Source organism: Physcomitrium patens, chromosome 19 (genome assembly GCF_059467195.1).
Source record: "Physcomitrium patens ecotype Gransden chromosome 19, ASM5946719v1, whole genome shotgun sequence".
Taxonomy (NCBI): Eukaryota; Viridiplantae; Streptophyta; class Bryopsida; order Funariales; family Funariaceae; genus Physcomitrium; species Physcomitrium patens.
In genome coordinates, this window is record NC_143428.1 from 8,474,428 (window position 1) to 8,486,004 (window position 11,577).

Sequence of the window (11,577 nt, forward strand, 5' to 3'; positions counted from 1 at the left end):
TTTTCGAGAAAGCCCAGGAGTTTGCCACTTCGGCCTGCGATGACTAGGATGCACCAGCTTTAGTCGGAGCAAAGGATGATGGGTTTGGATGTCAACGCGTCAAGAATGTAGAATGTGGTAAACGTGCAAATTGAAGAAGTTGCAGAAAGTGTGCCCTCAGCGACCTTACCAGATGGTCACCGTATCCCCCACCGACAAGGAGTTAACGAAATGCAGCCAGGTAAGTAGATTCACCTTCCAAAGAGAAGATTTGAACCCCAATGCATCACCAAACGAGTCCCGAATTCTCTACTCTAACAGCACACCAGTTTCTGTGGTGATGCTTGTTTTAATGAAAGTGTCTTTGCGTGATATGCAGCTGCTGCTCGAAGCCGCTCAAGTTCAGGAAGTTGAGAATTTCAAGCTTGTCTGTAAATAACAGCGTCTGCGGGTATTCCAAGCTAGTCTGCAATGTTGAGAGAAAGATCTTTGCTTTCATTTGCTTCGCCTTTTTTATTTTTTTATTTTTTTGTTTTTTGTTTATCATGAAGATCTTCCGAAGTGAGATGTAAGTGAATTCATGCATGGGTTTCGGAGGATCTTCTGGGAGGATTGGTTGCACTTGGAAATCTCGATCAAGGTCAGTACGCCACATTCTTCGAACAAATTGAAGTCTAACTCCACAATTTCGCTAAGGGAAACGCGGCTGCCCCCATAGCAAGAGAAGCAACTTCTAACCCCTCTGCTGCTGTGAAAAAGGTGTTAGAGATTCCAGCGCCAGAGAAGGAAAGTCATGAGGTGCCTACCAAGGAGATAGAATCTGATGTTGTACCTCTCAGACACAGTTGGATACACTACAGCCCCTGCTGATGGTTCTCCTCTTCACTCCTGACCTGGTGGCTTCTTCTGAAGAGAGTGCATGATCTGCAGAACCAGAAGATTACCTTGTCTACAAAAACCTTGCAATATATCACATGATCCTGAAGTCCAAAATTCTGCTTGAAGAAACTAGGTTCCAGAAAAAACATCTGTTTTACAGATGATCGTCACTAGACATTGCTGGCGAAAGTCTTCGAAAGGAGTGCTAGTGTAGATTCAAACATAGCCTGCCATGCAAATGAAAGAATGGATTTATAGTGCAATCTACATTTAACTGCCAGATTACTGCCGTATAGGATGTTAATTGCAACAAAAAAGTTTCGCAGTTACAGATAAACCGAGTAGGGTGCAAATTCAGAGACTGATTTACAGTTATCTAAACAGGAATCCCCAAGTCATTTGGTTTTAACTGTTACTCTTTATGTTGCACTTCAACTGCTCTTGAACATGCAATATAGAAAAATCAAGTTTGGAAACTTGAGCTCAAGCGTGATTTCCAAAATTTGTTTGGTTGCTGTAAAGATAATACTAGGATATTGAGTCTTGTTTAAGAAAGATAATCTACAAAGAGCGCCCTTCAAAGGTTTAACACCTGACACCGCTCATAGCGAACTCAAACCGAAGATGAATCTGAGCAGACGAAGTTAAGTTGTTATGGTTTTGAAGAAAACTGGAAGAACAATTATTGAAGGGTAAAAGCCTCCGAAATACCTTAAACCCTGTATCAGAATTCTAATGATGCGACTCCTACAAAGCTCGTCAACACTGGATTGTACACATGCTGGCTGACAAGTCCACCACGTCCTGCGTCCACTGCATTTATGTCGACCGTACTCGTCAGTTTACCAGGTGATGGACAAGACAAATGACAGGGACAGGGTCAGAAAAACATCCCCCAGCTTGTCTCCAGATGAAAGTGGTCCACACATTGCAAGGTACTTCCATTAGCTGTTAACGGAGAATCAAACCTGAATTCGTTTAGCTAGACCCCAAAATAGTGGAGAATATCTTTAAGCGAACACATGGACTGAAGAAAGGGAGCAGTTTACCCATGTAAAAATGGTTGAGGCATGCTCCCGATCTGTAGGAAAAGGAGGAGCCTCTCTATCCATTCATATGTAAAAACACTGCAGAAATCAATGCGTTTCCAAAATTTAGAGCACAGTAATTGAAACATCCCAGAAATAAACAAATCTTTGAAGTGATTCAGCACCCATGACTAGTGCCTGGATATCAACTTACGCCTTTTCAAAAATCTATATTTAAAACATGATCCATATCGATCCGTCGACATGCAGATGCCAAACAAATAAAGAATTCAATCCACCAACCTCTCAGCTCAGGAGAAATGACACAGAAATACATGGTATAATTATGTTTTCTTTACACGAAAGAATAATTTGTTTTATAGAACGCAAGCACAAAAAAATATGGAACTTGCCAATCTAACAATTAGGCTGGGTCTTTCCTCCGGACTACAGGTTCAAAAGCTTCAAGATCTACCAATAGGGGAATATACATCTCTACAAGTGGGGAACCCACAAATCCTCCATGCCCATCACCACCCGTTGCCGTCGACCTTGTCTACAACACACTGGACATCACCCGCAGACGTCACTCAGACTCTCCACACTCCCACGTCAATACCCCTCTCTTTTCACGCCCTCCTCATCCCACGCCTCGAATCCCTTCCCTCGTCCATCTCTTCGTTGCCCTCCTCAACAACTGCTTCCCATCTCATACGCTCTAATCCACCCCGCACCACCTCCTTTACCACAAACCTCCACCTCTCCGTCGTCGCCCCGGTGACCTCCCCCTCCCATGCGCATGTCATCGTATGATCCTCGCATCCTTCACTCCAACCACCTTCACCACGCTCATCACTTCAGTACCCTTCGTCCTGCGCCAACTTCGTCAACAACGCCGCGAACAGTTCGTCTCTCTTCTGTGCTCGGGCCTCGTCTCGGATTCTCTTCTGTTCCTCACGCTCTCGCCACATGTGCTCCCTCGCAATCCGCTCCTGTTCCAGCTTCTCCATCGCGTCTCTCCACTCCTGCTCCCGCAACCGCCGCTCCTGTTCTCTCCTCTCCACCGACTCCCTCCACTGCTCCTCCACCCTCTGCTGCTGCTGGAAGAAGTCCTCCAACACTTCTTGCATGCTGTTGGCACGATACTTCTCCGCTGTTACACGAGGCCGGTTGTTCTCCTTCTCGTTTTTCCTCTTCTTCCTCTGCACAACACGGTCCTCTTCGCTCTCTTCCTCCTCATCGTCGTCCTCACTGTCATCGTCATCATCACTTTTGGTTTTGCCCCTCTTGCCTTTCTTCTTGCCTCGAGACCCTAGCTCGGATTCCAGCAGGCTTTTGTCTGAGTTCTTGGCACGTTCTTTGAAAATAGCATCAAGTTCATCAAAGAAAGGGCATTGCCTGCCATTCTCAGGATAAATGGGATCCTTACCCTGCGGAAACTGCATATTAGCAAGGTAGCCCACAAATCAGTACAATAAGAGTAAGCGTATATAAATTTCTAACCTTACCACAAAATCTCAGCTGAAGGATTCATTTCATATTAATGGAATGACCAAACATGACCAGCACAACGATGGTCCAGAATTTGGGGCGGGGTGGTACAGGATGTAGATGAGACCTCGTAATCAGGCTCGGACGTCTCCTTCCCCTGTAAGCCAAACACATGATTGATAAGACAAATAGTGCAAAAACAAACGACCTCTTCACAATCAAGCAAGTTCACAATGCTGATTAAGGATGCAGGCATGAGAGGCATTAGACGTTTAAGACGAAAGAAAGGCCACTTGAGAGGTAATATGAAGTGCGCAGTAAGGATACTCCAGTTTTGAGCAGAATTAAATGCCCCAAAAGCTTTAAACTCATGCAAGGGAAGAAACATGACCGACATTTAAAAGAAAGTTTTAAAAATAATGTTTTGTACAATCCAACATGCAGCTAAGGCTATCTGTACGACAGTTCCTAACATAATTCTCCACCAGTTGATAAGACAACGATATCACTTGTAGCTTGCTTTGACAAGAGAAAGAAAGGTGCTAACAAGGCTGCGGAAAGAAATGGAATTGGGTGTCGGCTAAGGCGTGACGCTATGAAATAGCGAAGCACAAGCATAATGTTCAAAATAAACTCCACGGCACTCAGTCAAGCACCGTTAACGTCCAGGATTATGGCTTGTGTTTGCGTGAACGAAAATTTGATACACAACGCAGACAAGTACCTTGTAACGGTTGACCAGGTTCTTCCATTTACATTTGCATTGATCCGCACTCCTCCGATACCCCTTCTCTTTCATTTTCCTCTCAATGAGCACCCACAGCGTTTTGTTCCGCCTGGTCTGTGTGAAGTCCTTCTCCAACTCAGCTCGAACAGCGATGAACTCCTTGGTTTCATGGTATCCCCACTGGGGAATACGGTCCTCCTTCTTGTGACCCCGACCGCGACCCGGGGTGAGAGACCCCAAATCAGGGTGGTTCATGTCGTGCGACCCCGGCACAGACAGGAAAATCGGCAGCACGCCCAAATTCTCCCCCGCCAGCACCGTCGGCCGCGCCTGGTACGCCAGCTTGAACAATTCTCCTTAACCCCTCTCTGGCAACGATTACTGCAGCCTCTCAAAGACTGCGCAATTCTTCTGGCTGTTTCGCTCTAACCCTTGCCAGTACGAACCCTGTTGTCTCAACTGTCCATCATGTTCGCCATTCAAACCTCTTTTTTGAGCAAAATCGCCGACCCACGCCACTCTCTCCCACTTTCAGGCCATCCCCAAAAACCTAAATAATCCTTCACGTCCTTTTTCACTCCCTTCCTCCCTCCTTCCCTCTCTTCCTCCTTCCCTCCCTCCCTCCCTCTTTCACTCGCTCACTACGCAATATTTGCCTGCAAGCGCATCCACACACGGCGAAGCTCTACGACCACGACACACGAGTCATAGCAACTCCACATGATGAAGCTCGAAAGAAATCAGCATTCCCTTCCTTCGCATCGCACAACGTACCCTCCAAAACCATCTGCTCCACCAAATTATCCCGACACGGGGTAAAATCATGCCAGCTCCCCAAAACCTCTCGGGCTACCTCTCCAAAGCCAACCTTGATGGGGTCCGCTTCGGCACTTTCCCAAATCCTCCCACAACCCCTCCTCCTCCCCCTCCCCGGGCTTCTTCTTGCCTCGTGAAGCCAGCTCCCACAACTCCACTCTCCCATATAAAGGCCGCATTGTTCTTCACCCCCTGTCTCCCCTTTCTTTCTTTCTTTTCGCCGCCGTTGGCCTGACCCGGCGTGACAAAGAACTCGTCGTCCTCGTCCTCCTCCCTCGTCTACATTTCAACCCATACGACGTCAATCTCTAATTCTAGATTACGGCCCATTGTGAAACCAGACTGAGCGAGCGAGAGAGCGAGTGAAAGAGTGAGTTAGCAAGTGTGTCTAGACATTTGTTTACTTGTTTCTCCACTTCTACAATTTCATGGTTTTTTTATACAGTTCTCATGGAGAATAAACCCAACCATTTTGTAAAACATTCACATGGATATGGGGCGGCTTTTTACGGTTCAATTCTACAATTTCATAAGTTGTTCTTAAAGTACTTTGGACTTTAGTACGTGTGTTGGTTTTATTTTTAGTCGTGTAGTGTTTATGGTGTTCTGTTTTTCTGGTGAAGTGGCAATCTTTTTGGTTTCGGAATGTTGTAGTGTGAAATGAACGTTTATTTGAGATGTAATGTGGCGCCAAAACCACTGTTCTGGACAATTGAACTAGTTTAACTTAAATGTAACTTTTGAGCTCAAATTGAAGTATAATATAATAAAATCCTGAGACCAAAAAGGAATAAAAAAGCAATGATGATTAAAAAAATATACAAAAATGAAAAAAAAAAACCCTATATATTGCTTTTAGATATTTTATCAATTCTCATAAGCAACAATATTTGATAAATGTTACACATACCTAATCGATTAAAAGTACAATGTTAAAGAGATATATGATTCCCAAAACATTGTTCAAAACCTAATTCAGCATTAAACGATAATGTTAACAATATTCATAATGCGAAAATCTTAAGGTTATCATTGTAAACTCCATCCAAACATTCCTGCTGCAATAGTGTAATTGAATAAATCCAAATACACAGCAAACAATAAAATTCAACCGATGTAACACCTACAGCAGACAATTGACATGATTGATGTTATTCATCATGTAATTGAACGTTTCATTAGGTTTTACGACACATCAAGAACCACAGAAGTCAACATGGGAAAGGGTGCAGAAGGCAGGAGACTGGTTGCAGATTGGAAGTTACAGCTCAGAGTTTTCACATGCAGTGTTGAAGGATGAGCTATGGGTACAGGAGACCTGTGAAGTCAGCTTCTGAATGTCGTTTTCCCTGTTGATGGATGGTACATCTAGAATTCAGCGCAGGACTCTGAGTACCATGCCCATCCTGCTCTTATCCGTGATTTCCCCGCCTGTACGAAGTCTCCACTTCTCAGTTGTTCTGATAGCACTCGACTGTGAATTCAAGCTTCTACAAAATGTCTGGTAAAGATGCGCATAAATGTCCCTGGTGAAAGGCGCTCAGGCCTTGTTTGGGAAAGAGCGTCAGTGGCACTTCCAGACCTGGAAGTTTTTGAGTGACGAAGCTACTGGTGGAGGAGAGAGAGCAATGTGAATCTCACACGACCTTTGTGCCTTCACAAAAACCTGATGAAACAATCTGAAAATAAGCACAAGGAGATTAGAAACGTGTCAGGGTTGCCATAACAGACTCGGACACCAGCATAAAATGCATGTGGTCAGCATGCTGGATTCATTATTCAAGGAACCATGGTACAAGAAGCTTGTGCTTCACTAGGAGGAGAGTCTTGAAATAAGCAGCTGCCGCCTAACTCTCCTGATAGATTCTACAATACAAATAAACTAACACCTGGTACTTCAGTCAGCGAAATCGACAGAGAAAAATAGTGCCCAAACGAGGGAAGTTCCTCAAGAAAGAGGGCCCGCTGTGTGTACTAGATCCGATTGATTATATCAATTCAATTCATGCCTGCCCAATTACTAGAGAGAAGAACGTCCTTCCAATCAGCCTTTTAGGCATATACTTTGCAGCCGTAAAGTAAAAATAGGGTTGTTCTTCCAAAGTTCTTCAGTAGTACTACTGAGAAGCATATTATTGTACTCATTTCCCAAAATTCCAGCTAATTGAGGCGAGACTTCATAAGTTTTAGAAACAACAAGCGGCAAAAGTCTTGCAGGCGCCGGTTAGACTCTGTGACGAAAGGATGCTTGAGTGCATTCTTCGCTGTAAGCCTTTTGAAGGTTCAAACTTCAGCAAACCTTGTAAAAAACCAATAAGAAGCCCTTCAGAATAATCCACATGGTGCATGATCAAATTCTGTCACAAAACCAAGTAGCACATTTCATTGTCACACAAGGTCAAACCTATGCAGTTAGTACACGACAGAAGTGTACATAAACAAGTCAAATAGAACTAAAAACAAAAAAAGAGAGACGAGCAGTTAAAAAAGCACCGCAATCGAGGCAATCTTCGAACAGCTCGAATGCTCTCTTCATATAGCCCCTTCAGGCCAGTTCAACTCTCTTCCATGTCTGAAGCACTTCTACAGTCGTCGACTGAATATTTTTGTGGGCTATTCAAGTTTGTTAGCAAAATGGAAGTCCATCTAAACACTAGAAAAACAGTTAATCTTAAGATAACTGCGAAGCTCAGCGGGATTACCACAGATGTTTGTAATGACCACCGCAAATATTGAAGAAAAATCGAATTAAATTGAATCAAGTGACGCACTCAGCCATTTTTATCATGTGCCAGGGGATGGGACCTAGAACTCGCTCCATCATAGGTATGTGCCCCAAGTTCTCAGGAGTCTAAAACAACGCATCACCCTGCAACGAGAACAAATACTATCACTAAAAGCTATTTAGTTGTTTAGTTATTCATAAATAACTACTAGAACACATGAATGCAAATAACTACATTAGGGGAGGGATAGAGATGCACACACAGAAAGGTAAGGCCTTTAGTAGCAGAAAACAAACCAGAAAAAGGTGTGGTTTGAATAAGTTCAGACAGGACAGGTGAAGAGATTGCTAGAAGCTCCGTTGTGGCACACATCTCACATAGCGAACACAATTCCACGAATGTGCAGCCCACACTCCACATATCGCAGAGATATGTCGAACCAGACCTGAGATAATAACAATTCTTATGAGAATCCACTCTCTTGCTGTGTCCTGGATTCCTCACCACATTCCAGGAATATACAAGGCCATCCCATTAGAATGTTTGACGCAAACTTGTATACCCTCTGGACCCTGATATAAGCTGCCCAAAGAAAGAAAATAATTAACATTCATATGCGACTCACCTAAAATAACTTCTGGTGCTCAGTCATGGCGAGTAGAAACAACTAAACAGTGGCAGTGGTTGTCAAAGGAAGCGCTACCAAAATCAGTTAGCTTTGTCTCAATTGTTTTTTGTGCGCGCTTGAAGTATTTTCCTGTCCTTGAAGCCTGCAAGAGGCACCAATATCATAAGGTGCACAATAGATCACGGGTGAGAGATGCGCGGTGGAGTAATTTTGTATGATAGTCAAAATTAGTTCAACAATATTACACCAACGTACAGGCAACGACCATCTAAAATCATATGCAACTACATTGTCGAAATCTGATTGAAAGAAAAGTAAAAACAACAAAAAAACGAAGCTGCGTGGTGTTATATAGTCTCCCAGCTCAAATATGTAGTGTGCATCTTTACCATCGTCCTGCCAAGCTGGGAAGGCAACCATTGTAGAATTCTGTACTGTTCCCTATTGCGGCTGGAGGTGCTCCCCTTCCTATCCCTGGATGCTGGTGCTGCCATTTATTTACCGCAAAATGGTACCCCTGCACACAATTCGAGTAATTACCAGTGGTGACGCTATTCTAAGTCAAACTCATGACTCCACTTAAAATATCAAACATGACATATTATCGATTGTGCAATTTGAAATCCGAGTGGTGCATCCAAAAGTTGCTACAATGTCCTTCAGCACCATTGTTATTAATAACCTGAAACATTGATAGGAATCCAGAACGATCAGAGGGATGAACTCACTCCATCATATACGTCAGTTCGGGGAATACTTGAATCAAGTAACATAAGACGGGCGCACTTATCAGGCCGCTCATACATGCTGCGGGCGGTTATTAGAAACGTCTTGCTTCCTCCCTCTCACAGTACAGGCCGCACCACCTCTTGTGCTTCCAGAAACTCAATAACCCGACGGGTGTAGCTGGACAAGATTCTCACAGCACGACAAGGCTTCAAACCTCATCTTCTGACCGCAAGTCTTCACCAGACAGGTCTTGACTGGAAACTGTCACCTTCGGCTTTCATGAAAACACTAGAGCGATACACCGAACTCCCTCGAAGTTACTGCAATTTTAGTAGTCCATGGGCTAGGAAATAATTAAAACTGCAGACAGCACTAAGATCACAAAGCTCCAAGAGAGGCAGAGTAGAAAGACTAAAGGCAGGATTCACAAAAGAGAATATGTGCCCCGAGGTCTCACTGGAATCTCTCTACGTTGGAAGGACATTATGAATGCATGGTTGCAAAAAGAAGGACAACCTTCAATCCCTGCTCATTGGAATCAACCCTTCAGTCCTTCCCACCCACCAGTGGTAGAAAAATATCTATGGCCTTGATGCTGGCTCACAGCGGCTATGAAGCATGGCTCTCGGAGTAGCCTTCTCTTCATGAGGAAAGTTGGTCTGGGTAAATAACATGTTTCTGATAGATATACAACAACGTTGTGAAGGCAGCAAAACCTTTCACCTTATCACGCATCAAAAATGCAGATGTAGCGCCTCCACCAATAACTATTCAACTGCATGCTACAGTGCGGCCAACTACGATCAGCATCCTCCGAACGACCCTGCGCGAGTCTTTTCTAATTCTTCCAACTCAGACAGCCAGACTTCGGGTCCCGTTTCACAAGACAAGGAATAACTGGCACAACTGACGCCTACCGCTCTCTCCCAGATGCTCGAATACCCCTGAAAATCTGCCTCAAAATGCTACAAGTCAACAGCATACCAACAAAAATCCTCTAAAACACTCCACATCTTCTAAATTACGACTTCAACGAGACGAATCCGTGTAAAATTACCAGGCTTCAGACTTCGTTGTCCAAAACCCCAGGCTACGAATCACAACAACGCTCGAAACCCTAAAACCTCCAACAACATCACCTGAAAACATGAAAAAAAAAAAAAAACAAAACAAAACAAAACAAAAAAAGAAACAAAACAAAACAAAACAAAACAAAAACACGAGAAAGACCTCAACGCCCGAGTACAACAACGCAAACCTGCTCCTTGAAAAACTCACCAACAGTGAATCCTAGATCTCCCCAGCTTTCTGCAACAAAAATAGCACCGCAGAAGCCAGATAAATGGAGGCCTCGATGCTCGCGATCCGACGCAAACTGTGGCAACATCAAATTTGGAGGCAGAGATCGCATTGCAGCGAGAAATCACGTGCAAGAGGTGAGCCAAATTCGCGAGCTCCGCGAGCTTGTGTTCAGACAGACGCGGAAGGAGCGGCAACTATGTTTTGCTGAATTTGGGCTTCATGGATGGATGAATGAGTGGGATACCGTCGTTGTTATTGAGCTCTGCAGATCAGTCATCGATACTTGGGATGCCATTCGAGATCCTTTTCTCATTGGGTGCTGATTTGGCACTATGTAGCAGATTGCGTCCGCCAAGTCACTCGCCACGTAAGAACGTTGCAGAAAAAAACGGAACCAAGTATAAAAATCCGATTAGTTTAGTTACTACAATAAATCAAGTCTTCATGTTTATGGGCAATAAATCAAGTCTTTCTTCATGCCCATAAACATGGGCCTATTTCTATGGTATATTCAAATGTCTTTCTCTATATTGTACATTGAGCAATATCCTCTTTCACAATATTATGCATGTATTAAAACATGTATGTGTATATAATATAATAGAATTTTTAGTTTGATAAAATAATTAAAAATTGTGCCTAAGTTATTAGGAATATATGTCTTTTTGCAATAAAAAAAACAGCATGTTAACTTTTTATATATGTTGTTCTATCACAATGTAATTTTCTAAAAAATAGCTATTTTAATTGTTGAAGTAAATAAAACTTTTATTTTTTAATAACTCTAAAGATATAAAAATGGATCAATTGATATTCAAATTTTAATGTAATTTGTTTTGTTTTGTTTTTTTTAAGACTAAAATTTCTTTAAAGATTGTTGATTTTTGACTTCATGAATTAAAATGTTATAATATTCTGTGCCCAACAGCAAGGATTTTGGCTTATATATATTTATATATACATATATATATACATATACATACATTACTATTTCTTTGTTGGTTCACATGCATATATTTTTAAAAATCAAATTTATTTTTATATCCATTTAATCATTAATTTATTTGGTAATTATTTTAAAATAAAAAATTATCATAGATATCTATAATTATTGGTATATTCACTTAAATAAGTAGAATTAAAAGGAAGTATATAATTATAGATTAAATTAATAATGCATTATCAAAATGCTTCTTAGAACCTTTGTAGATATAAATATAACTTTACATGTATTTGTAGATGATTGATAGATTAAAATCTATTTAAAAATTA

The 11,577-nt window shown here is 42.4% G+C and overlaps 1 protein-coding gene and 1 long non-coding RNA gene across 15 annotated transcripts; both read right to left on the reverse strand.

Annotated features, from left to right (window-relative positions):
* Positions 1–2,207: 2,207 nt before the first annotated feature.
* LOC112295714 (trihelix transcription factor GT-3b) lies at positions 2,208–5,049 on the reverse strand. Its single transcript, XM_024547577.3, has 3 exons — positions 4,102–5,049; positions 3,505–3,534; positions 2,208–3,325 (listed from the first exon to the last, which is right to left on the reverse strand). Exons 1-3 carry the CDS (start codon positions 4,357–4,359, stop codon positions 2,744–2,746), a joined length of 870 nt encoding a protein of 289 aa, XP_024403345.1. The 5' UTR covers positions 4,360–5,049; the 3' UTR covers positions 2,208–2,743.
* Positions 5,050–6,664: 1,615 nt separating this feature from the next.
* Positions 6,665–10,518, reverse strand: LOC141044523 (uncharacterized). 14 transcript variants are annotated; one of them, XR_012216091.2, is made up of 8 exons: positions 10,282–10,506; positions 9,520–9,955; positions 9,003–9,323; positions 8,664–8,791; positions 8,272–8,416; positions 7,943–8,091; positions 7,414–7,789; positions 6,665–7,277 (listed from the first exon to the last, which is right to left on the reverse strand). It is a non-coding gene; the product is annotated as an uncharacterized LOC141044523 (long non-coding RNA). The 14 variants fall into 14 exon arrangements; XR_016498519.1 differs by having other exon boundaries at positions 10,282–10,475; XR_016498512.1 differs by having other exon boundaries at positions 9,003–9,955; positions 10,282–10,518.
* Positions 10,519–11,577: the final 1,059 nt, after the last annotated feature.

Coding starts and splice junctions, on each gene's coding strand:
- LOC112295714 (XM_024547577.3), bottom strand. CDS start 4,359: ATGAACCACCCTGATTTGGGGTCTCTCACCCCGGGTCGCGGTCGGGGT. Junction 3,535..4,101: donor ACCTGGTCAACCGTTACAAG/GTACTTGTCTGC, acceptor TTTGGCTTACAG/GGGAAGGAGACGTCCGAGCC. Junction 3,326..3,504: donor CGTCCGAGCCTGATTACGAG/GTCTCATCTACA, acceptor GCTAATATGCAG/TTTCCGCAGGGTAAGGATCC.